The sequence below is a fragment of the Vidua macroura genome, chromosome 1 (genome assembly GCF_024509145.1).
Source record: "Vidua macroura isolate BioBank_ID:100142 chromosome 1, ASM2450914v1, whole genome shotgun sequence".
NCBI classification, from domain to species: Eukaryota; Metazoa; Chordata; class Aves; order Passeriformes; family Viduidae; genus Vidua; species Vidua macroura.
Genome location: NC_071571.1, coordinates 25,527,154 through 25,551,860, shown reverse-complemented (window position 1 = coordinate 25,551,860; position 24,707 = coordinate 25,527,154). Strand labels below are relative to the sequence as shown.

Genomic DNA, 24,707 nt, shown 5'->3' with positions numbered 1-24,707 from the left:
ATGGCATTTGCAGGCTGCCTGTGTTCAGGTGAAGCTGTGCTGAACAGAAACATCCTACATCTAATCCTGATCAGCACTGGAGTCTATTTCTCATGCACAGGATGCTTCAACACATTTTTCTTTCTGAAGCCTAAAAATATCATTTTTATGGCTTCTTAAAGGTCCTTTTAAAATTCTACACACAGACCACACTTACTGCTGACAAACTGCATGACCTGAAGAACTTTATGCACAGTACTGCAGTTTTACAATAACTCCACTAAAGCTGGCTATGAAAGCACACTGCATGTGAATTACTAATTGCTCCCTTGAAGTATTCGTGGAGAATTAGGGTTTATATTTAACACTTCACATCCTAATATTCAGAGTTGAATTTCATTCACTTTAGCACTCTCAAGGACAAATAGCCAGAACTGTCCAATTATGAAGTTCAGGTAAGCATTAAAATCTTGTTTTACTCATTGCGTCTATGATTCAGAACTTGGTTTTGCACAGAAAAATCGTACATCCTTGGCAAATGCTTCCAAAGGTGTGAGTTTCGTATAGACTCGCCTCTCCCAAACCAAATAAAGCAGCTTTAGGGCAATGCCTTAGCTCTTTTCCCTGGACACCACGCAAGGCAGGGCCCGGAGCACACCTGCAGGGACAGGATTTCTGAGAGCTACAAATCGCCCGCCTGAACCCACGACACCCAGGGCGCCCAGCGGTGCCTGCCGGCGCTCGCTTTCCTCACAGCGGCCCGGGGAGGTGCCGGAGCCGGCGCCGCTCGGCCTGCGAGCCCCTGCCCTGCCGCGGGGCAGCCCGGGCCGGCCTCAGACGGAGGTACGGGTACGGCCCCGGGCCCAGGCCCTACCGCGCCCCGCCCCGCCGGCGGCCAGGGCAGAGCAGGACGGGGAGGCGCATGATGAAACTTCGCGGCGTGTTTCAACAGCAGCTGCCGGCGGGGGCGGAGCCGCGGCCGGCCGGGGCCGCCTCCTCCCGTCCCCCAGCGCGGACGGCGGCTCTGCGTGCGCCGGCGGCCAGCAGCGGGTAAGGCGGCGGGGCGGGAGCGGCCCGGGGCTGCGGCCGGCAGGGCCGGTCGGAGGGGCTGCGGCGGTACTCGGCCTCCTGCCGCCGGCTGGCGAGGGAGCGGCGGGCCCGGGGGGATGTACGGCAGCCGCCGGAGGAAAGGGCGGCCGTGTGGAAGGGCCCGAGGGGAGCGGGTGCGTGCGGGAGAAACCTGCCCCGGGTGCCCGCGGTTGCCCAGGAACCGCGGGTTACCAGGAGGACGCTCCAGATGGTGGGAAAGCCCAGCTCCATGTGCTGAGGCTGAGGTCGGCAGCGCCATCGCATGTCCAGATGGAACAGATGTGGGAGGGGGAGCAGTGTTGTTGCGGTGCCCTGCTCCCCTTGGCACGCTTTTGCCTCCCCAATGTCTCCGGAGCTGTGGGCTTTGTGGCTCTCTGAACCTCAGCCCTAAGGCCGCGTTGGGCTCATGTCTCCAGCGACGTCCCTTGATCTGGAGGTCCCCAGCTGAAGCACACGTGCACTGTTGGGGTTAGGGCTCAGGGAGCTGCGAGGCCTGTGTGTGTGTCTCCGGAGACACCGGGGCTGCAGCAGCAGCGTGCCGGGGGGAGCGCGGCACTGCAACAGCGTTGCTCCCGCCGCTCCTGTGCCGTCGGGGCCTGCCACGCTGCCGATGGGGAACTCCGGTCTAAACCTGTGCTCCTTGGGGTCGAAACGGTTCCCCCTTGTCCTGTCGCTACAGAGCCTCCCTCTTTTTTACAAACCCCCTTTGAATGTAAAGGTGACAAACTGAAAGGATGTTTAATGTTTCTGCTCAGATGATGTTATTTCAACGTATCATATTCTATGACCAGTAATGATTTGATGTGTTTGTGCTCTATAAATAAAAAATCATAGACAGTCTTGCTGTATCTAAAGGTAAAACTTAAACCTAATTTCTTGCTGGCTAAAATTTGCTTATTGTACTTTGAGCAAGCCAGGTTTTACTTCATGTTAGTAAAGTCTGCTATTCTTTTTATCAGGCCTCTTGACAGTTAAATGATTAATAGCCTACATCTGTTATCTGTGGTTTTCAGGTGTGTGGTGGGTTGACCTTGGCTGGATGTCAGGTGCTCACCAAGGCACTCTATCACTCCCTTTTTCAGCAGGATGGAGTGAGGGGCAAGAAAATAGGATGAAAAAAAACCCCAAACCTTTTGGATTGAGATAAAGGCAGTTTACTTTTAAGGAAAAGTGCAGATCATGCACAAGCAAAAGGAAAAAAACAAAGATTTTATTCTCTCATTCCCATCAGCAAGCAATGTCCAGCAGCTTCCTGGGAAGCAGGGCTTCAGCACATGCAGTTGCTCCACCTTTATCCTCCTTTCCCTTAAATCTTTTATCTGGGTGGACATCAGATATGGAACATCCCTTTGGATAGTTTAGATCAGCTGTCCTGGCTACCCATCCTGTTGCCTTCCAAGATCTTGCCTGCTCCCAGCCTTGTGGTGAGGGGGAAATGTTGGCATGCATTGATGCTGTGTGAGCACTGGTCAGCAGTAGCCAAAACACTGCTGTGATACCAGCACAAAACACAGCACTCTGAGGGCTGCTGAGGGGAAAATGAGCTCACTCTCAGCCAGACCCAGTACCCAGTGTCAGCTCTTGCTTACAGTGTTCATGTCTGTATTGCACAGGTTCTCCACGTGCAGGTAGAACAAGAGCCTCACAATGTGTGGTATCTGGGCCCTGTTTGGGAGCGATGAGTGCCTTTCTGTGCAGTGTCTAAGTGCCATGAAGATAGCACACAGGGGTCCTGATGCATTTCGTTTTGAAAACGTCAATGGTTTCACCAACTGTTGTTTTGGTTTCCACCGGCTGGCAGTTGTTGATCAGTTATATGGTATGCAGCCTATCCGGGTGAAGAAATTCCCATACCTGTGGCTGTGTTACAATGGAGAAATCTACAATTTCAAACAGGTAAGTGTTGTATACATGGTAAGGAAATTTAAAAAAAATCCTTTTTTTTTTTAATTTCAATATTAGTGGATGTTCAGAACATCTTTCAAATGTGTTGGACTAGAATATCAGAAAAGAAATGGGAAAGTTAGCAAAGAACTGGTATTTGAAAGGAAGTAAATTATCTCAATGAACTGTGAATCTGGTAGCTTGTTTAGCAACATACTTAATCTTTAATACTGAAAAATCACTTTTTAATTAACAAGAAGGGCAATAAATACATCTTCAGGTTTGTTCAGTTGAAAGTTAAGACACGTTCTTCATTATCTCCTGGGGAGAAGAATTTCAAGCCTCTTTCTCCCCTTCTCTCTTCATAATACAAATGCTTTTAGTCTGTCTTGCTCTTCAGTTGTTTTGGGTTGTCATTCTCCCAAGTTGTTGGGTATTGCATTTTTATTATTGCCTCTCCATCTAGAGGGGATATGTCACTTAAGATATGGTGATAAATGGAATGCATGTTTACATACTTATATAAAAGCAATAAGCCTTGGGGAGATGTTTCCAGTATGCTGCAAAAATCCTTAGGTGTCTGCAGCAGTAGTCAGGTTTTTTTGTGGGGTTTTTGAGAGCCACCTAAGTCTCTTAGGCACAAAACAAGCAGCAACTCTTATATAGTTCCTAAAGGTCCTAAATGTCCATGATGGATGTGATCCTGGTGCTAAACACTGTCAATGTTCCTCAGTCCCTGTGCTGAGGTGTCCATGCTGCCTGTTATTGGCAAGAAGATTCAGATCATCCAAATTTGATGTAAAAAGCATCTTAAAACTGTGTCTGATTCTGAATCATGCTGAATCAAAGTGTAAAGTGTGTCCCATACTAAGTGTGGTAGCATCAGAAACACTTGAATAACCTGAGATATTATAGTACTTCTAATGCTAATTTAATAGCATTTTTAATGTCGCATTTTTTAAGTCAGGTCAGACTGCTGTCAGTTGCATCAGTGACATCAGTAATGTCATTGGGAATTTGACTGAATAGCCAAATACTGTCATGGGTAAAACAGACTGAACTTGGCGAAATTAAATTAAATGTATTACCAACAAAATCAGAGCAGGGTAATGAGAAGTAAAATAAACCTTGAGAAAAGAAACCTTCCCTCTACCCCTTCCTCCTTCTTGAGCTCTATCATCTCCTCCCAAGCAGGAAAACAGGAAATGGGGGTTATGGTCAGTTTATCACATGATGTTCCTGCCACTGCAGAAAGAGGTTTCTTCCTCTGCTCCAGTGTGGGGTCCCTCCCATGGAAGACAGTCTTCCACAAACTTCTCCAGCATGTGTCTGCCCCACAGCAACAGTTCTCCACGGACTGCTCCAGTGTGGGTCCCTCTGCCAATGGGTGCTTTCCTTCAGGCACAGGCTTCTCCAGCCCAGGTCCCCCACGGGTCACAAGTCCTACCAGGAGACCTGCTCCAGCATGGGCTCCTCTCTGCACAGGTCTGCAGGTCCCTGCTAGGTCTCCCATGGGTTCACAGCCTCCTCTCAGGCATCCACCTGCTCCGGTGTGGGGCTCCTCTGTGGGGCTGTGGGTGGATCTCTGCATCCCCGTGATCATTCAGGGGCTGTGGGACACAGCTGCTTCACCATGGGCTGCACCATGGGCTACAGGGGAATCCAGCTCTGGCACCTGGAGCACCTCCTGCCCCTCCTTCTCCACTGACCTTGGTGTCTGCAGGGCTGTTCCTCTCCTCATAGTCTCATCCCCCTCTTCTCTGGCCACAAGTACATCTGCACAATAACTTTTCTTTATTCTTGAATATGTTATCACAGAGGCATTACTGTCATTCCTGATTGACTCGGCCTTGGCCAGCAACAGGTCCATCCTGGAGCCGCCTGACTTTGGCTCTGCCAGATAAGGGGAAATCTTCTGGCAGTGCCTCAAAGAAGCCATCCTTGTTGTCCCTCCACTACCAAAGCCAGGCCATGCAAACTCAGTACAATTTTGAACACAAAAGCATCATTTCCTTCTTTGGCAGAAATATTTATATAACTTTTAAACTGTGATTTTACATAGAAGATTATTCTTATGAAACAGTTACTAAGCAGACAGTGTTTGGAAATGCTTATGTATGTTTTTCTTTATATTTTTTTTTTTTAGCTGCAGAAGCAGTTTGGATTTGACTATCAAACATTAGTGGATGGTGAAGTTATCCTTCATCTATACAACAGAGGAGGAATAGAACAAACAGCATCCATGCTAGATGGTGTATTTGCTTTCATCCTTCTGGACACTGCAAACAGAAAAGTGTTTCTGGCAAGAGATACCTATGGAGTCAGACCACTGTTTAAGGTGCTGACTGATGATGGATTTTTGGGTGTCTGTTCTGAGGCAAAAGGTAAAGTCAGTTGTGTTTAGTGCCTAAATAATCTTAGGTGTTTCGACTGGAGACAAATTTCTTTGTTGGGCTTTTCTTCTTAGTGAGAAGAGAAAATGAGCTGTAAGTTCAGTAATATATCAGCTATATTTAGTAATGTAAGAACTACAAGTCATTAAAATAAAAGCATCCAAGATGTTTAATTGTCCTTAATATCGCTAAAATAACTTGCTTATTTAAGTAGAATTTTTTGTGTTCTGGAGTCATAGCAGTATTGAACTCAAGATGTTTTATGGTAGGCTACAATTAAATATAGTTTATTGACTTAGACTAAACTTATGCTACAATAAATTATATTAGACTTTGGTCTTGGTATTACGTAGTGAACTAGGTAATTATACCACAAGAACTGCTAATCTGTAAAAGCCAGGAATTTTGAAACCCTACTGAAATTTACTGCAGCAGTGGGTAATTTCCCAGAATCGCATACTTTATTTGATGATGATTTCTTTTCTTTGAGATGACCCATCATTGCTCTCTCTTTTAAAGTAATTATCTCTAGTCTTGGCGCTATCACAAACAAATCCAAACAGTGTCAAAATGGAGTTTATTGCCTAAAATGCACTTCGGCTAAAATTGGCTTTCATGATTATTTCTGTCCCGTATATTGTATATCTATTTTATTATCAGACTCCAATGCAGGTTGACTCTTCTAATAGTACTATGTAGTAATACTAAGAGCTGCACCATTTCTTTTGCTTGTGGAGAGAGAAGGGAAGTGAATGTTTTGGAGACTGTGTCCTATAATAATCACAGTTAATTATCAGTCCCTCTCTAACAGCAACTCAGTGTCCCTGAGGATGTCTTCAAGGGGCATCCAGGTGACCAGTAGGTGCAAAACATCCTCTTTTACAGGGGGAATGGAAATGAGGTTTGGCTACAAGTTACACCTGGCATTCAATTCCAGTGCAGCAGATCAGTCTAGAGCAGAGGAGTTTTGAAATTACTAAATATATGTCAATTAAGCAATCACTACAGTGATGTTGTTCTATTGCAAACTCCTTGTTAGGTTGACTACACTTAATTTTAAATACAAAATTAATTAATAATTGTCATTCAAATTCTCCTAAGCATATTATACTTTGACCTGGCCATAATGTAGTCAGTTAGAAAAGTGCTCTTCCTAGTGCTCACAGGGATAAATTGCTACTTACCAATTAGTAAAACTTGCTGGTTTGCTTTCTCTGCTATCTGCCTCAGCTTGAGATGGCTCAGATGTGTGTACATCCTGCCAGAGGCAGAATCATGCTCTGGCCAGGACTGATGGTGACTCTGAAGGATATTTTTTTAATACCAGATTTAGGATCCAGAGAAAATATTGGTATATAATTTTAGTAGAGAGGCTGTTGAGTGAGGTATAACTTAACCATTTTAAGTTAAGAACTCTGACATTTTTCTTTTTTCCTATTTCATGTGTAGGACTTATCAACTTAAAGCATTCAACATCCTTATGTTCTAAAGTGGAACCTTTTCTTCCGGGTCATTATGAAGTGTTGGACTTAAAGCCCTCTGGCAAGGTTGCATCAGTGGAATTAGTAAAATTTCATAGCTGTAAAGATGAACCACTCCATGTTGCATGTGATACAGTGGAAGCTCTGCCTTCAGGTAGTACAGCAAAGATTTTGCTACTTACTCTGATTTAAAAGTGAAAGAATTGTAATCTTGGAATGTAAAATTTGCATTGATTGGTTTAAAAAAGTACCATTTAAGGAAAAAAACCCAATCTGTAAGAACCTTTAAAACATAGGGACTTTAGAATTGTTTTTGTAGGCAGTCATGTACAAAGATGGACTTGAGTGTCCTTGTTATTGAAGGAGATTCAGACAAATATCTTTGTTTCTGAATTAGCATCATCCAGCAAAGTCTAACACTTTTTGGACATTTTTTACCCTTCTCTTTTCCTTTTTTCTGAGCAGGTTTTGACCTTGAAACAGTGAAAAGCAACATCCGTATTCTCTTTGAAAACGCTGTTAGAAAACGTTTGATGGCTCACAGAAGGATTGGCTGTCTTCTGTCAGGTAGGTGGCAAGAACCACAGTGATTCTGTACCTTCTCTCTCTTTTGCCCATCCTCTCGTAGTTAAAGGAAAGTATATTGGCTGTTCTGCTGCAATGTATCTGGAGTGATCTGAATCTTCATTTGCTTTTTAGGACAGGCAACAGAGAACTTCTTAGTTTGAAATAAAGTTTTCCAGTTTACAAGTATCTTGAAAGTTTTATGCTTTTAAAGTTTACTCTGGATTGGGATCTTGGCTAATTGAGACACTGATCATGTTTAAATAAGAAAAATAAATATAGTATTCCTGTTGAAAATCACTCAATATTCTTAAATACATGAGATCTATGCTTAGGTTGGTCTAAAAAGAAAATTTAATTATTACATTCACTTTGCACAGATTGAATCTAGAAGAGAGCCTTGGCATGTTTCAGAAGCAGGAGAATTCTTACTTGCCACCTTTGCTTTCATCTCCATCCTAAACTTCCTTAATTTACCATATTACAGGACACCATCTGGACCAAAATTATTTGCTACACTCTTTTGCAGATAAGATAACAGCTTGTGGTACAGGAAATTGTCCACTGACTTAGCTGATCACTGTTGTGATCTGACAGTTGAGTGTTACAGAGGTAAGGCTCTGTAACCATGGGTCTGACACCTTATTTCCCATGTTTGTGTGGCACTTGGTACTTGTGGTTAGAGTTCTGGAATGCTTTTCATGCATTCACTTTAATTACAACAGCAATTACACTCATTTATCATGAATTCTATTAAATGTGCATCTGAATGAGAGTGAACTGACCAGGAGATACTGCTCGACCATTTCTTTACTATGCAATCATAAAAAGTAGGAAGAAGGTAAATTAAGCAGGAAGATATATAGAGTTGGAAGATCCCAGTTTCAGTAAAAAATCTTGTTTAAACCCTATATTTCAAATATCAAATTAGAAGGCAGTCAGCAGCTCCCCAGATGCACATGAAGGAAGCAAAACTATGTGCCCATGCTGGTATAAATAATACCAGAGTATCTCAGTGCTTCATGATTTTGGGTATGCTTGGAGCATCACAGAGAATTGCTTTTGTTTCTGATCACAGAGGGAATTCTTCAGTGTCACAGTGGAAAACCTGGGTTTTTATTTTCCTGATTCCTGCATCCTGAGCATTCTGGTTTCTGTGCTCTCCTTTTCTCAGAATTTGCATGTAATTTCGACAGGAACTTTTTTTTTTTTTTTTAGATAGCATGTCCACAAAGGGGATCGGGGTGGAAATTGATGCTAATGCACTTAGCTGAAAAAACACATGCAGACTATGGGAAACAAAGAGAAGAGGGTTTTGCCTCATGCTTGTCAGAACTGCAGGCAGGTGTATGCAAACAGGTACTGTGTTTTGCTCAGTACTTTGTAGGAGAGCAGCAGGTAGAACTAGCCAAGGATTAGCAGAATAGTTCATGATAATAAGAAGGTGGATCCTTAGAGTACATTTAGGCAGCTTGTGCATCTCTTGATTTTATTTTCTGCTTGTTATCCAAACTGTTCAAATCCTTTCACTCCCCTCTAGAAAGAAGAGGAGGAAAAAAAGAATGACTGAAGAAGAGTGGAACCCTTACACTAAGCATTCTGTTATTTTACTTACAGCAAACAAAAAAAAAAAAAATCCCTAGTCCTATCAGTTGACTGTCAAATGTGTAGGTAAAAGGAAGATAGGGAGTGGTTTTAAAATAGAGAATATAAATCCCATTTTAGTAGAGTTGAGAAGGGGCATATTCTCTAGTAGTACAATATGTTCAGTATACTTTCTCTTTATCCTAAATAAGGAGTTCCACTGATGCTTCTGATACTAAAAGTACTGGTAACTGTTACTGACAATGTTCCACCAAAGTTGCCTGATTCTTTTATTAAGCAGAGGTAAATGTGCACTTGTATGAGAAGCACCTTGTATTCACACAGCTTAAAAATGAAGCCCACTCATAGGATTCCAGTTTCTAGATTCCTTAAGGGGAAGCAAAACATCATTCAAACACCTAATCAGATAATTTGTTTTGTTGGCAGGGGGCTTAGATTCCAGCTTAGTTGCAGCTGTTCTTCTGAAACTGATGAAAGAAATCAACATCAATTATCCGTTACAAACCTTTGCAATTGGAATGGAAAACAGTCCTGACTTACTTGCTGCCAGAAAGGTATCTTATGCATTGCTTTCAGTTTGCTGAGCTACTGAATGCTAAACAGTGTGTATTAATGGTGCTAACTTCATGGTATGGCATTAATTGTAGCACTGAAAATTCATTTGTTGCTATGATGTAAGTCAGTTTGCAGTAAATAATTTAGTATGCTTGCTGCTTAATCTTACAAAAGAGGCAGCTGGAACCTTACCTGTTTTCTCTTGCATTTGGAAAACTTTCATGACAAAGTCCCCTTGCATTGTTGTCAAAAGGATAGTATTTTGGACTTGTCTCAGTTCTGCCTCTGGGTTTTAGGGTTGGTCTCCCTGTTATGGTTCCTATACTAAGGCATTTGTATATATGTTAAGTGTTGTGAGTTAATTATCAGTTTGCTGAATTAACAGTTTTCTACAAACACTTTGGCATCTGGGGTACTATGCAGGCTTTCATGACATTTGTGCTGCTTTTCTTCTTAAGGGCAGATATCTGGAATATTTAGAACCTCTACAGATTCTGTTAATGTTTTAGGCAAGCAGCTGGATGGTCTGTTGCAATCATGATCGAACACTGTAATTAAGAAGACTATGTTCTCTCTGGTGAACATACCACTGCAAGTCAGATGTCTGCTAAGTAATGTCTTTTCTTGGCCTAATGTCTTAATTTTCATTGTAGTAGAAGAGAACTGGTGCTTTCACTGAATGTGTTTGCTTTAAACACAATGTATGTTTATAAAATGTTTTAGTTGAAAAGTGATGCATTATTTTGACCTTTTGCAAACAGGTGGCAGCACATATAGGCAGTGAACATCATGAAGTAATACTTAATACTGAAGAGGGGATTCAGGCAATAGGGGAGGTTATCTTCGCATTGGAAACCTACGATATAACAACAATAAGAGCTTCTATTGGTGAGATTTTTTTTTTATGGCAATCTTTGGTTTATATCACCTAAATAAAATTCTATGCAAAGTTACATGTTCATCTATTAGATCCCTTAGCTGGCACAGAATCTGGGGACTGGCATTCCAAAGTTCTGGTACCCAGACTTATCTGTGCTACCACACTGAGGCAAAGGCAGTTACTTACAAGTCTCTGACTACACAAAGCAACTGTTCTTGACGCTTTGAGATGAGAAGCAGTAGTTACATGAAGAAGAAATGTTAGATCTGCAGGTCTAAGTTTTCTGCTTTAGTAAATATGAACCTTGGAGGAAGGGGGAAATTTACAGGTTTTCTGAGGTACTGAGTATTATGACAGCAAATCACAGTTACCCTTTCCTTGCATAATTGCATAGTCCTTGCATAATAATAGTTCACATACTAATGTGAACTATTTATTATTGTTCTTTGGTAACACAGATTCTTATAATGTATGCTTGATTCTGAGAAGAGAAGGGAGTCATCAGCAGGTTCTAGCAAAGCAGTCCCAGCCTGATAAGAGGGGAGAACCCCTAATCCAATGGGACCTTTTGTGTAATGCAAACTACAGCATTTTACCCAGTTAATCTTGTGTTATCATAAAAGGGTTATGAAGACAAATAGGCAACACAGTTTTCAAAACTGAACTCTCTGGGTAGAATTTCCTCCATGAAGATCCAGTTTAGCAATGTGAAATAATGAATGCGTTTCTTTTAAATTTTAAGCATTTTACTAATTTTTTTCCTGTCATTTTTTTCTTTGAGATTTGTTGCTTAGTATCATAATGAACTAGATCCTTTTCTTTATATTAGCAATACTTTTGTTATAAAAGCATCCCATTCAGAAAGATGCATTGAGTAGAAGGCATAATTCTGTGTTATAAAAAATTATTTACAAAAGAAATTGAAAAAAGGGCTTCATCCAGTTCAACTCAGAGTGGTGGAGAGTTAAACAGCAACTTCTACTTTTCCCCAAGGCTAGAAGGTTTCTTCAGCACTGTGCTGGAATTAATCATGCACTTAATTTCAAATGGAGTCAGAACAACTTCTCCCTATGATCCCATGGGAATCTTCCAGTGTTCCCAGGATCACAAGTAGACATATCTTTCTGATATTTTGAGGGCCAAGTGTTTAGATGTATTTGTACACAGTGGATGTATTTGCAGCACCAACTTAGTGTGGCTGTTGGTGGCTTTGAGTAACAATGAGATACTCCTTTACATCAGTTTTTTGCTACAGAAAGTAGTAGTATAGGAGTTAAATTTCTAAAATGCTAAATTTTAAACTACTAACTGCATATAGCATCATGTATGTAGATGTACTTTATTAACTTTATCCTTTTTTTAAGGTATGTATCTTGTCTCCAAATATATTCGGAAGAAAACAGACAGTGTGGTCATTTTTTCAGGAGAAGGATCAGATGAGCTAACACAAGGATATATATATTTCCATAAGGTAAATATTTTCAGTATACGGAATGCCCTTGAGCTGCTCGTTCTGCCTTTCAGCAGAACATCTGTGATACTTCAAGGTGTGATATTTGAGAGTTGTCATAACTGTATATTTGTTGAGTTTTTCTTCTGGGATGGAATAAAATGCAAGGGATTTAATCACCTAAAAACCAGCTTTTTTAATGTTCAGCAGTTTCTGAGACTGTTATTTCTTGTATGTAGTTTTTGCTGGTTTTGAGATCACTTGGTGATCACTGCAATTCAAATGCAGGACAGCCAGCAATGGTTCCCTCAGTGCAGCTGTGTTCCACCTGTGTGCTCCATGCTACGTTTCTTTCCAGGCGCCATCTCCTGAGGAAGCTGCAGAAGAGAGTGAGAGGCTTCTGAAGGAGCTCTACCTGTTTGATGTGCTTCGTGCAGACAGAACTACTGCAGCACACGGGTAAAATGTATTCCCTTGGATGCTGAGCACTCATAATGTAAAAGCAAAACAAGATTAGGCAGGAAAAGACTGCTGAGGATTTGTATGCCAACATGAAGTTGTAGGCTTAAGGAATTTGAGCAACAGTAAAGCACACTGCCAAATTTAATCTGATCTGTGACTATAGGGCTCACTGTGTTGCCAACTGAAATATTTTTTGTCTAGGACTGTACTGGTCTTTACAGAACCAGTGAATTAGAAATACAAATATACAGAGTTAAGGAGGGAAGGTAAACTTGTATTTGATTTTGAGGTCTTTGGAGGTTTAGACAAAGAGAAGTCTTGAATCTGGTGACTGTCAGAACTAAAACAACATACTGAAAAAGGTATGTGCATTAGGTAGCTGCCTGTAATAAAGAGATATTGGGATACAATCTGTGTAACTGATACCTTGAAGAATCTCCAAATTGAGTGATGTAGAAAATAGTATTGTTATACTAAACAGAAGCATTTTACTAAAAGAAATACATCCATTAAACTGAGAACAATGTTGGAAAGCTCTCTATAGGTAAGAAAAATGGTATCTTTGGCAAAGCAAACAACTTTTCTGTTGGGAAGCTTTTGTTGTGTATTAAACCTGCCTCAAAATGACTTGCCCAGTTTTTTAAAATTTTATGTTTCTCTTTACTAGTGCAGGAGACCTGCCATTCGCCTTTTCTTTTTTTTTCCTGAAAACTTTCACCACATTTTGAAGGCTGCTTAATATCACATGCTGGCTGCTTTTGTTTTAATTTGGACCTGCTGCACAGCACTGTTAGGAAAAAAGAACCCTTGTATTAACAAATTAGAACAGAATTTAAGGAGCACAGATTTATGGAGAAAAGGGAGAAGAACTAAGAGAGGAAAGGATGAAACTACCATTATCAGTTAGGAACAAGAATAACTATAAGGAAAAACTTGCAGTGCAAATCTTGTTAGTATATGGAGAAACTGAGCCCTCAGTATTTTATTACTGAATACTCAGTATTGGGTTAATTTGGTTTTTTTTTGTAAGGTGGTTATTACCTGAAGTAGCTGAAGCTTTTTATCAGAGTAGAAACTGAAGGGACAATGAAAAAACTAGGATACAGTATAACATCTCCTTTCACTTGTGAAGCTGGACAGCATAATATCTCTTGAGCAGACACACCGAGAGGGATTCTTTCTGCTGAAGATGCAGTTACTGTCATTTTATTTGTTGACTTCTGTGTCCTTAGAAGCTGTGGTATACAAAAGCAGGAGGGCCTTGTGTGTATATGTCTACCTCTGGTATAGGAGAGAACCTGTGTGACTGCTGTAGGGCTCCTTTTTGTTGTTTCTTGACAACACAAACAAATGTGAATTTCAGAAATGACAGCAGAAGTCCTTGTTTGGTTCTGTGATGTGTTTACAAATGCTGATGCAGATCCTAGTGAGCAACTTGGTAGTTCTCTGAGAGGAAGAGGGTTTTTTAAAATGTGCTTTTGCATACATATTGTAATGGTTGTTGCAGATCCTATAGGACTGTAGTCTAAATTCAGGGTGTATAGCACTATAAAATATTGTAGTGTTTAATCTGTGTAGACCATACACCTCACTTCACAAATTGGTGAATTAATAAGTAGTTGTAAATATGCAAGTGAAATTTCTTCCAAGTAAAAGCAGAAAACCTGGTGTTTATGTGAAAGACAGGGAAAGCTTAGCTGCTGTGGAATTTGTAAGTAGATGACTTGTTGGATTAATTCAGTATCTTTTCTATTTATTCCCCCTGCTTAGCCTTGAACTGAGAGTCCCGTTTTTGGATCATCGGTTTACTTCTTATTATTTATCTCTGCCAGCAGAACTGCGAATCCCAAAGGTACATAAAACTAGGGTTGGGTCTAAATGTAAGTTTACAAATTCACTGATACATGTTCTAAGCATGACCAGATTGCTGAGTTCGATGGTTAAGTCCTCCACCCAAAGTTAAGCATGCTCTTAAATATTTTATTGAATTGTTGGACTACTGGGAACCCTTTTCTGACCAACACTTCTGAAAAGAAATTGTTTCATAAGTGTTTAAATCCAGATCTTTGCACTGCAGTTCCTGAGACTCATGACATTGTTTTTTGTTCTGCAAACAGAATGGAATTGAAAAATACCTTTTAAGATTGTCCTTTGAGGATTCCAATTTACTGCCCAAAGAAATTCTCTGGAGACCCAAAGAAGCTTTCAGTGATGGTATAGCATCAGTAAAGAAATCCTGGTTTTCCATTCTTCAGGACTATATTGATCAACAGGTAGAATACCACTTTTTCCTTTTTCGCTTAGGTGTATTAGATATGGTTGCCAGTGGGAGGCAGCTCACATGTTTAGTTGAGAGAATAAATCTGGATATAGCAGTTGAGCTTCCTTGTGCAGGAGTAAGATAAACCTTAATCAATGTTCTTCTAGATGTCTGAGTTGATTAAAGACATTTGTGATCCTAGTTAGAAAGAAATGCTAGACCCTGCCAGAAATGACTGTATAAAGAAATGAACATCATTTAAGTGTCTGCATTGCAAATTAGATTGTGTATCAACAAACACAATTTCTGGGTTACAGGCAAAGCAGCTGCTTCAGCTGAAGGCACTTGCATGAACTTACTCTGCAGCTGAGTAACAACATAATGACCTTATAATGTACTTTCTTGTTTGTGTCATTCATTTTTCAAAGCCATCCCTACCTAAGCCTTTTTGCTTTTTAAAGTCTCTGCTTGCATTGTTAACCAGTGAAGACTTACAGCATTTTGACTCTGTACAAAGGATAATCCTCTCTGGAGTGCAGAAGTAGTTAAATCATGGAGAGGAAGGAATAAGACACCAGAATATTTACACCAGAGCTCTCTTACATGGAAGTACATGTAGTCAAGCCTGTGGATGGGAGCTTGTCTGTCCTACCACCAACTCTTTCTTCCCCATTTTTTTCTCTGTTTCCTCAGCCAAGAAAGTAGTTGGGTCAGGCAACAGTGTTCTGCTGTCTGTTCTGAGCCTGTACTGCTGTAGGAGCAGCAAATCTGTTTCACAGACATGAAAAGTTAAACAGCATGATGGCAGCCAAAACTGCTCATTGAAATTGCCTTAACTGGTGCAACTATTTATCCTTCCTTTCTCAGCCAACTTAGCAACTGCAGGTGTCTTTGCCTCTGCATCCCAGGTCTCCTGTTGCTAAGAGCATGGTTATTGGTGTTGATTATAACAGCCAACTCTTCCCCAAGCTCCAAAAACAACCTAGGAAGCCACTTACATGGCAAAATGACTGCTTCAAGTTTTTGCCCTTATTTCACAGCAAAGGAGGGGTAGGAAAGAAGTGTCTGTGACCTTACTAACAAAGGTGGTTGTGTCCCAGAGAAATAGGCTTCACATGTCATGCAGAGAAATACCAACGGCGCTGGAAATACATTTACGTATTCATAAAGATCAAGTAAGCCGGTGACACAGGTTTGTTTGACCTGTCAAACCTGTGCCTCTAGAATAGACTTTTTTTTTTTCCAAAACTGTGGATGTTTAGTGGTTGGTGAATCCTTGTGTATCTTAAAAAGTTGAAGATATATGCAGCTTAACTTGAGTTTTGCTTATGTCTGTAGGTTGATGACCTTTTACTGGAGAAGGCAGCAGAGAAATATCCTTTCAATCCTCCTAAAACAAAAGAAAGTTATTACTACCGCCAGATCTTTGAAAAGCACTACTCAGGGCGGAGCAGCTGGCTGCCCCACTACTGGATGCCAAGATGGGTTAAAGCTACTGATCCCTCTGCACGCACATTGAAACATTACAAGTCAGCTACCCAAGAATAGACTGTTCAAATAATCCCCAAATAAAAATGCTGCAAGCGTTTTGTGTGCACTCTGCTTTAAGAAAATCAAACAAATTATGCAAACGTAAAGCTTAAATTGTCTTTAAGATGTACTTTGGCAATGCTATTGGAAATGAAAGCTTTCTGTTGTTAGTGTACTATCAAAAACTTATGCTGCTGTACCAAAACTTTATAATTCATGGGAAGATATTTTCTGGGCAAGGGACTACTTTATTTGACAGCTCTGTTCCTTATGTAACCTTGATTGTATTAATTTTCCTTGAAGTTATTTAATATATTTTAATGTGAACTCGTTTTTGAGGACTTGAATCAGGCTGAGGGATGCAAGCTGCTGCTGATGCTCTGAGCAAAGGAGAGTTGGACTCTGGCTATCTGGTGATTTGTGTTCCTGGCTGAGGGACTTGGATAGCATCTATATTATTCTATTCTGAATGTCCTTCTACACACTCCTGAAAACCTTGGTCTAGTTTCCAAAAAGTATTTAGATATTCATAGCTATGCAGAGATGATTTCTAGTGTTTATTGACATGGTGCTGGGTGTTACTTAAGTGAATAGCAATCTTATTTGTTACTGTGAAGCTACCAGTTGGCTGTTCTGTAAATATACCATCAGTTGAAAGATATTGTGATTGTTATCAAAGAGCAGAATGGATAAGAGAAGCCAAGTTATGTCTTTGTTTCTAACTCAAGGACTTCAGTTTTTATAAAAGTATTTATTATTCTTGAAAAAAATAGAGTGTTAACTGGGTGATGTGTATCAGTCTGATGGAAATTGCATGAGTAAGTATTTTAAGAAATTTTTCATTTATTGTGAGAGTTTTCCCACCTGTATGATGAAGAAAGCTTGACTGTGTTGCTGCTGAACTACATGTGGCCAGCAGTGTGGGTGAACCAAACCTGTTAACTATGGGTTGTAGTTGGATAAAGCATCACTGACAACAATGGGATCAAATGCCTTGCTTGGAAAAATGGGTGGAAAACTGCTTCAGAAATCACAAGAACTTCTAATCCTCTACTGAAAAAACACCTGAATTTTTACTCAAGATAACTTTTTCTTAACTACTTAGCCATGTGGGTTACTTTTGTGAAGGTAACTTAAGTATAAGGGTGGTCTAGAAATACATATGTGTGCTGCAGATTGACTTGATTAGCATCATGCTCTTTATGAAAACAAGTCTTTATTGTCCCTCTTGACTAGGAAACCAAAGCCATTTTTTATTTAAAAGATAAAATATAAGCTGTTCTGATTTAAAACCTTCACAAAATGACTGGTTGTCTGTTTGTTGCTCCACCATAATCCTGCATTTGAGTCTGCATCCCAGAAACTTTACAGAAACCTTTTGGTGGCACCACAGCACTAGTGAGCTGTCAGTAATATGTTCCTGCAACCTTCTTTACGTAAGGGCCATGTGCTTGTCTCTTTGGATTTCTTTGAAACAGTTAAGAATATTTTGAGTTGAGAGAGGACTGTAGAGTATGTGGTTAGGTACTGATGTGTGCAGGTAAGATTTACTACTCATTGTAACTTCCAAGTCTGTGGTAAGAAAACAGTATTTGCCTAAAGTGAAAACAGGCTCAACATATTTTGGCATCACTGCTCAAATGCACTTTCTGCTGCAACATTGCAGCATTCAAGGAAATCCAGCTAATTTTTTTTAAAAATTCCCAGTACATTGGAGATTTATATATCAGGGCAATAGCCTAGACTGATGATTTAGTTATTTTAGCTGTTTACTAATGTGCACAGGAAGCATACTGTGCTTACTGCCTTGTCAAAGGTCTTGTAAAACCTGTTCATTCCTTCTTTATGTATGGAATTCTACAGCTTTTTTGGTTTCTTTGATACTATATTTTCTTTTTTTTTTTTCCTTTAAAATAAAAATTGAGGCAAAAGAAGATAAAACTAAAAAGAAAATGTAAGACAAAAACATCTAGCTACTCAGAATCGTTTACTAGCTGCAGCCATGTTTGTAGTTTGTCACAGGAGGGAACAGGATGCATATCCAGGGTGCAATGCAGTCTTGTCTGATTTTACTCTAGCTTTCTTCCTGCTGTGCTGGCCTCTTTTTCTCACTCTGTTTCTTTTGGATAAAATTAATCTGTACAGTTCTGACAGCTTGAGTGTATTGGTTTGAGTAGGTGGGATGAGGAATTGAAGTCAGTGGTCCACATGGGGAAAGCAGAGATGAGTATTTGCTTGGCTTGCAGGATTGATGAGGGCTGAGGGAGAACCTATAGGGTTCTTGCAAAGTGGGTTTGTTTGGTTTTGTTTTAATTTGAATTGATTCAGCTATTAAGTTTTGTTTTCACAGCAATTTTTCCTCCTTTTGAGGAATGAGAAATTAACAGTTCCGAAGAGAGCGCTGCAGGGTATGAGACCTACCAGGTGCTTGAGGTTGCCCAGTGCTCCCCATGCCCTTCATCTCTTTTATAAAACCTATGTGCTGTTTTAGCCTCCTGTTGGTTGCTTGTGTGGAGCCTCCCCGACTGTGCCACATCCCAGTGTTCCTGACAATGGCTCTCTAGAGAAGTTCCCCAGTACAAACCAGCATGTAAGATCCAGAGAACACTTGGCAGGACTTCAGGAACCCTTAGTCCGTTGGTCAGAGTTTTTTCATGTGGGATAGTTTGAAATTATGTAAAATTTTTGAAACTGTTTAAAATCACAATAAAGTGTAAAAGCAGCCTACTTTGGAGTCTTTGGAGGGGTGGAGAGGTTTTTTTTTTCTGATAGAGACCTAATTTTTTGTTCCCATTCACAGAAGTTGTGGAAGGAGGATTTGATACATGGTAAGCCTGTGTTTGAGCTGGCTATGGAACAGTGTCTCCAAAGGAGAGGGCAGCTGAATTGTGGGAGAGGCTGCTTATTTCTGTAACAAGTTACACTGTGTGCTCCTCAGTGCCTTTCCATGGGATAGCCAAAGCACATGCATCACTTGCATCATGCCTGTCACAGTTCCTCATTTTGGAGCTTTGGGCCCTATTGCTTTTTATTTATGTATTTACATAGACATTGGCTGATGGAAAGGTTGCAGTTAGGAAAGTCTTTGTTTTGTGTAAGCCTGTCTTCTGGATGCAGGTAATGCACAGAATTGTAATTGTATTTTTATTTTAATTGAGTAATTTCAATTTATTTTCATTTAAAGGAGTAATTTAATTTTTTTATTTAAAAAGCTTGTTCCAAGCAACGAGACAAAGAAGAATGAGGCAGAGGGGTAGTCTTTGCTGCTGTGTTTCTCTGCAAGTTGGTGGGGGTATTAGCTAGGGGAGGTGGTACATTAACAGCTGCTTTCTAAGACCTGCTTGTGGTATTTCACCCAGCCCTTGTAGTCCTACTTTCCGTCTTTTTGTTGCCTGGAAACTCTTTCAACAGGAGAAAACTAGCTGGGCAACCAGTTTTTTCCAGCACTATGCTCAGGTTTGGATCTTTCAATCACCCTAAGAGCAACAATAAAAGGTGTTGACTACCCTGGAGCACGCCCGACGTTGTGTTTCTCCCATGCAAGCGAGTCGGGGCTGACTGCGCCCCTTATTCTGTGTCCCGGGAAGCCAACAGGCAGCCACGTTTTCCCCAGCATGACACAAAGCGTCTGTCAAAACTTGAATTCGAATCGGGAAGTTGCTTCCGCGACGAGTTCCTAATTTTTTCACAAAATTTTCTTTTTCTAGCCGGCAGATGGCGGCCGCTAGTTAGCCCGTCCGTGCAAATGAGTTTCTCATCTCTGGGGAAGATGCGCTCCTTCCTGCTCTCTTTCTGCCTTTAATATCTTCCTTCACAAACGATTGTCACTGGGATTGGTGCGTGAGCCTCGTGGAATTTAATAAGTACTTGATTAGAATAAGGATAAAGCCAAGCATAAAATAAAATGCTTTCAAATTGATCTTGCTCAAAAGATGTTGTGCAGAGCTTTTCATGCAGGTGCTGCAGGTAAGGTGGCAGCTAAGAGTTTAATTGTATTAGTAATGAAGACATTCAATATTCCATTTAGAGGTAATTCAAAACTAGTTTTACTAAAAATCAGTAATGTGAATTGGAATAGATACAAAATGTCAGTTCTAGGGAAGATGGAAGACAATACCAGACTAGGGAATAAGCAATTTTAATTTTACCTCTGAAGTTGTTAGAGTTTTCATTTTTCCTTTTTCCTTCATGATTAATATAAGGATCACAGGATTTCAGATAGTCATACAAAAAGAACATTCAGATAGAATCATAGAAAAAATTGGGTTTGAAGGGACCTTAGACATCATCTAGTTCCAACCTCCCTGCCATTGGCAGGGATAGACTTTCAGTAGCCCAGATTGCTCAAAGTCCCATCCAACCTGGCCTTGAACACTTCCAAAGATGGGATATCCACAACTTCTCGGGGCAACCTGTTTCAGTGTCTCACCATCCTCACAGTAAAGAATTTCTTCCTTATATTAATCTAAGTCTACTGACTTTCAGTTTAAAGCCATTCTCCTTGTTCTATCACTAAATATCCTTGTAAAATGTGTCTGTCTTGTAAGCTCCCTTGGGGTACTGGAATGTGCTGCAAGCTCTTCTCTTTTCCAGACTGAACAGCCCCAACACTGTCTGTCTTCATGGAGAGGTGCTCCTGCCCTCTGTTCATCTTCATGGCATCCTCCAGACTTGCTCCAACTGCTCCATGTCCTTCCTATGCTGAGGGCCCCAGAGCTGGATGCGGCAGTCCAGGGGGTTTCACCAGAGTGGAGTAGAGGGGCAGAATCCCCTCCATTGATCTGCTGGCCACAACTCTTTTGGTGCAGCCCAGGAAACCATCAACTTTCTGAGCTCTGAGCACACCCTGCTGGCTCAAGCTTGTCCACCAGCAGCCCAAGTCCTTCCCATCGGGGCTGGTCTCAATCCATCCTCCACCCAGCCTGTATTTATGCTTGAGCTTGCTCTGACACAGGTGTGAGGCCCTGCCCTTGGCAAGGTGGACTTCATGAACCCACCTCTCAAGGCTACTAGGAAGTTTTACAGGTGCACATCAGAAAGGCCTAGGTACTTTTGTTCTCAAAAGCATTATTTTAAAAATACAAATGCATTATAAAATGAAGTACATCATATAAATTTAGAAAGATTTACTGTTTATGAAAATGGTCAATCCAGTTGTTTTGTGGACTCTGTGATGATGATGAATTGTGTACACCTGAGCATCTAGACTTGAGCCCTGTCAGGAAAAACATCCCCCAGTGATCATAGGTGGTAATGGCAATGTGGAAATACACACAGCCTTTTGCCTACTCCAGACATGTTCTGATAGAGGTCTTCTGTGGTTTTTTTGTTTGTTTGTTTTTGTTTTGTTTTGGTTGTTTTTTGTTGTTGTTTTGTTTGGTTTTGGTTTTTGTGCATGTGTGTGTGTGTGGTACAGGGTGCTTAATTGATGAATTTTCATCAAGGAGAAGATAGAGTAATTGAGTCCAAAATAGTCCTTAAGAAAATTATAATACTAGGTACTTAAAATTAATTTAACTGACCTCAATTCCTAAACCAAAATCATCTTGCAGAGGCCAAGAGGAGAGTTAGGTTGTTCTGGTTGCAAAAGCTGCTTCCATTTTTGCTACTATCAAGGATAGAAGTAATTGTCTATATTAATAAACTCTATTACTTAACATCTCTCACCACTGCTCTTGAAGACTGCCTTTAACACCTGGGGCAAAATGTATATTAATACAAATTACTTTTGATTAAAACCATTATTATTTTAGCACAAAAAGGAAGGGGGTGGTAGAAAGGAACATTCTCCATTTAAATATTTAAATACTCATTATACCGAAGTGATACAAATTACTGGCTGACTGACAACTTGCTAATAATAGCTTAAAAATGCAAATAGAGCTATTATCCCAATTGACACTAATTGGAACTCTTTTGGCAGCCTGGAAGGGCAGGACAGGAAGGTTTGATTGTTTCCTCAAACTGGAATTGGGATGGTAAGGAGGTGTGGGGAAGATGTGCTGTGGATAAACAGGTTTCCATCTGCAGACATCAGAATTCATTATGCTGTATATGCTGTAAAAAAACTGCTCTGAAGTGCTGTCTTGTGCCTATGTACAGTTTTGGTGAGGTTTGTGGTGCACTGGGTGGATCGCACTCAGGCCCACACAGTGCAGACTTTGCCTGGGCTGAGTTAGCACTGTGGGAATCCAAGCTGTGAATGCTCAAATCTCACAAAACAGCTGTGATGTCTTCTGGGTATTGTGAAAATTCACTCTTCTAAAATTCACTGAATTATAATTTTTTTAAATTCAGTCTTAGAACTACACCATATGTATATATTCCTTCAGTAATTATTGTGTATCTTCTCCAGGCAAGGTTTGCTTCCAGATCATGTTGGTACACACAAATACTATATGGCTATTGTTGTCTGAGTGTTATAACGTGAAAATTAAAGCATTTCTACGTGCCAAAATTGAATACCTGTGATTAAAGATGTTCTGTTACTCAGCTAGATGTTTTTAATGCTAACTAGTTCATGAAAATAAAATGTTGAAGGTGTATTAACATGCATTGGCACTGAGACACTCCAGTTGTGACTGAGAATATAAGGCACGAATTTATGTAGCTCTTTACCTGCTTCACACAATTCCACTCTCTCTTGCCTTTGGGTGGTGTCTCCATTGTTACATTTGTTTGACTCAATGATCTTAAGAGTCTTTTTCAACCTAAATTCTTCTGTGATATGTTGGTGCAGGTGTATTAACTCTTTTACAGCTATGCTGCTGAAATAAAATGTAGGAAATGGTTTAGATAGGAAAAAAGCCAGAAAGGTACTTTCTACCCCCAAAAACATTGTCTTAGCATTTAACATTATTCTTTATAATTAATGAAGTTTCTTTGCACTGAAGTGGCTGGTTAGCTACATGGTGTGCATGGCATTTCTAGCTCAGCCACTGTTGTTACTTCTGGCCAAGCCATCTCACCTTCCTCTCTTCAGGCTTCTGGGAGAGCATGAAGCACCATGAGAGATAAAGTGTTTTGTTTTCTAACAGTCTGTTCACGTTTCATTTCTTCCATATGCAGTCAGTGGTAACATTGTTTAATTTGGTGATGGATGTAGAAAACGAGGTGATGGTTTTTGCACACACTCTGTATACCTCTCTTTAAAAAGGAGTTTCTGAGATGGTTTATTCTGACAGAAATCAGATATCAATCAGGAATGGAGCAGTGACAATTTTTAATAAATATCATAATGATTTTCACACAGGCTCTCCAGCTGACAATTGTTTCAGTCTCAATCAAAAGTATTAAAAGAATAATGCAGAGAGTGCATTAGAGTGCAAAGACACCTTTTTTTCTTCCCTGAATGATGTAGGTTCAAGGATATTTGTTCACTTGCTAACACCAAAACCAAAAATTTTAAAAATGCTATTCTTTAAGTAACAATTATCTTCTGTAAAGGGAGGTGAGCTCTTTTGCAGGTAACACAAGGACATGCGGCTGTATCTGGCACTGCAGGTGGCTGTATACTGACACAGTACAGCTCCAGGGAAGGAGCCACTGTGTACTCTTGTCCTGTCACTCTGAGATGTTTGTCAATGCAGTGTGTAACATTATGGCTAAGGGAACTGCTCAGGCTCATCAGAAGAGCATTTGGTTGTTACCAAAGTTTGCACTGGGACTTGCTCGGTATCTCTTATGATAAAGCAGTCAGCCATCATTTAGGAGACATAGATTAAGGGACAATGTTTGCATTTAAATAATGGCTGTTGGTAGCTCTGAAGGAGCTGTTACTTTTCTGCTCTAGCTCATGATGGCTAGGGGTTGGGTTCCTGCAAGATCTCCATGCCCAGATATTTCCAGATCCTTCCTTTTCTTTTGGTTAGGACTATGCTGAAAAATACCAGTTTCCTGGCATGAACAGAGCACAGATTTGCTTGTGGCACCAGAATTAGGCAAGCGCTGCAGAGCCCGAGCTCTCCAGGTGAAATGAGATATGGGAAGCCAGACACCCCCCCCTCCAGCTCCCCATTTCATGGGCAGGGTTTGTGAGCAATTGCTCTGTATTTGGCTTGCCAGGTTAAATTTGGCTGCATCTCCACCATGGACAACCAGTCTCCATGCAACAGCACAGAGATGAAGATGATGGATAGAGCTGCTGGCCCTCTGTGTCACTTTTGGGCAAGACAGGCTTCTGAGAACCTGTCTTCAGCATCGCTGTCTGGGTGAAGGGGAGTGCCTGTGTGTAGGGGAGACAGTGCCTACCAGAAGAGCAGCCATGTCACAATGCAGATGATTGATGTATTTCTGGGGGGAAAAATAAGCAAAAAGGGGACTAAGCATGTTGGAAGTGGGCTGTGATATCAAACTGCTTGTAGCATTCCCAGTGGGGACAATTGCATTGGGTTTACTCTGTGTGTTGATTTCCTAGAAAGATTTTTATTGCTTTATTTAAAGCTTGCTTGCCTTTTACTGACAGATGCCTTTGCTGCAGTGTTATTGATTAGCTTATGCAACATGATGGATGTCAGACTGCTGCCACCAAAAAGAGCTCAGTCTGTGTCACAGTTGTGGCTGGCTGTTGTGGAGA

General features: G+C 40.8%; 1 protein-coding gene across 2 annotated transcripts; it reads left to right on the top strand.

Moving 5' to 3' along the window:
* Window positions 1–454: 454 nt before the first annotated feature.
* On the top strand, window positions 455–17,435 carry ASNS (asparagine synthetase (glutamine-hydrolyzing)). Of its 2 annotated transcripts, none has more exons than XM_053992217.1 (12): window positions 455–1,029; window positions 2,682–2,964; window positions 5,099–5,336; window positions 6,795–6,980; window positions 7,292–7,393; window positions 9,422–9,549; window positions 10,312–10,438; window positions 11,795–11,901; window positions 12,239–12,339; window positions 14,113–14,194; window positions 14,460–14,615; window positions 15,941–17,435. In XM_053992217.1, the coding sequence occupies exons 2-12, from the start codon at window positions 2,716–2,718 to the stop codon at window positions 16,148–16,150; spliced, it is 1,686 nt and encodes a 561-aa protein (XP_053848192.1). In that variant the 5' UTR covers window positions 455–1,029; window positions 2,682–2,715; the 3' UTR covers window positions 16,151–17,435. The 2 variants fall into 2 exon arrangements, with proteins under 2 accessions (XP_053848192.1, XP_053848201.1); XM_053992226.1 differs by lacking the exon at window positions 455–1,029 and adding an exon at window positions 1,076–1,202.
* The last annotated feature ends 7,272 nt before the right edge of the window (window positions 17,436–24,707 follow it).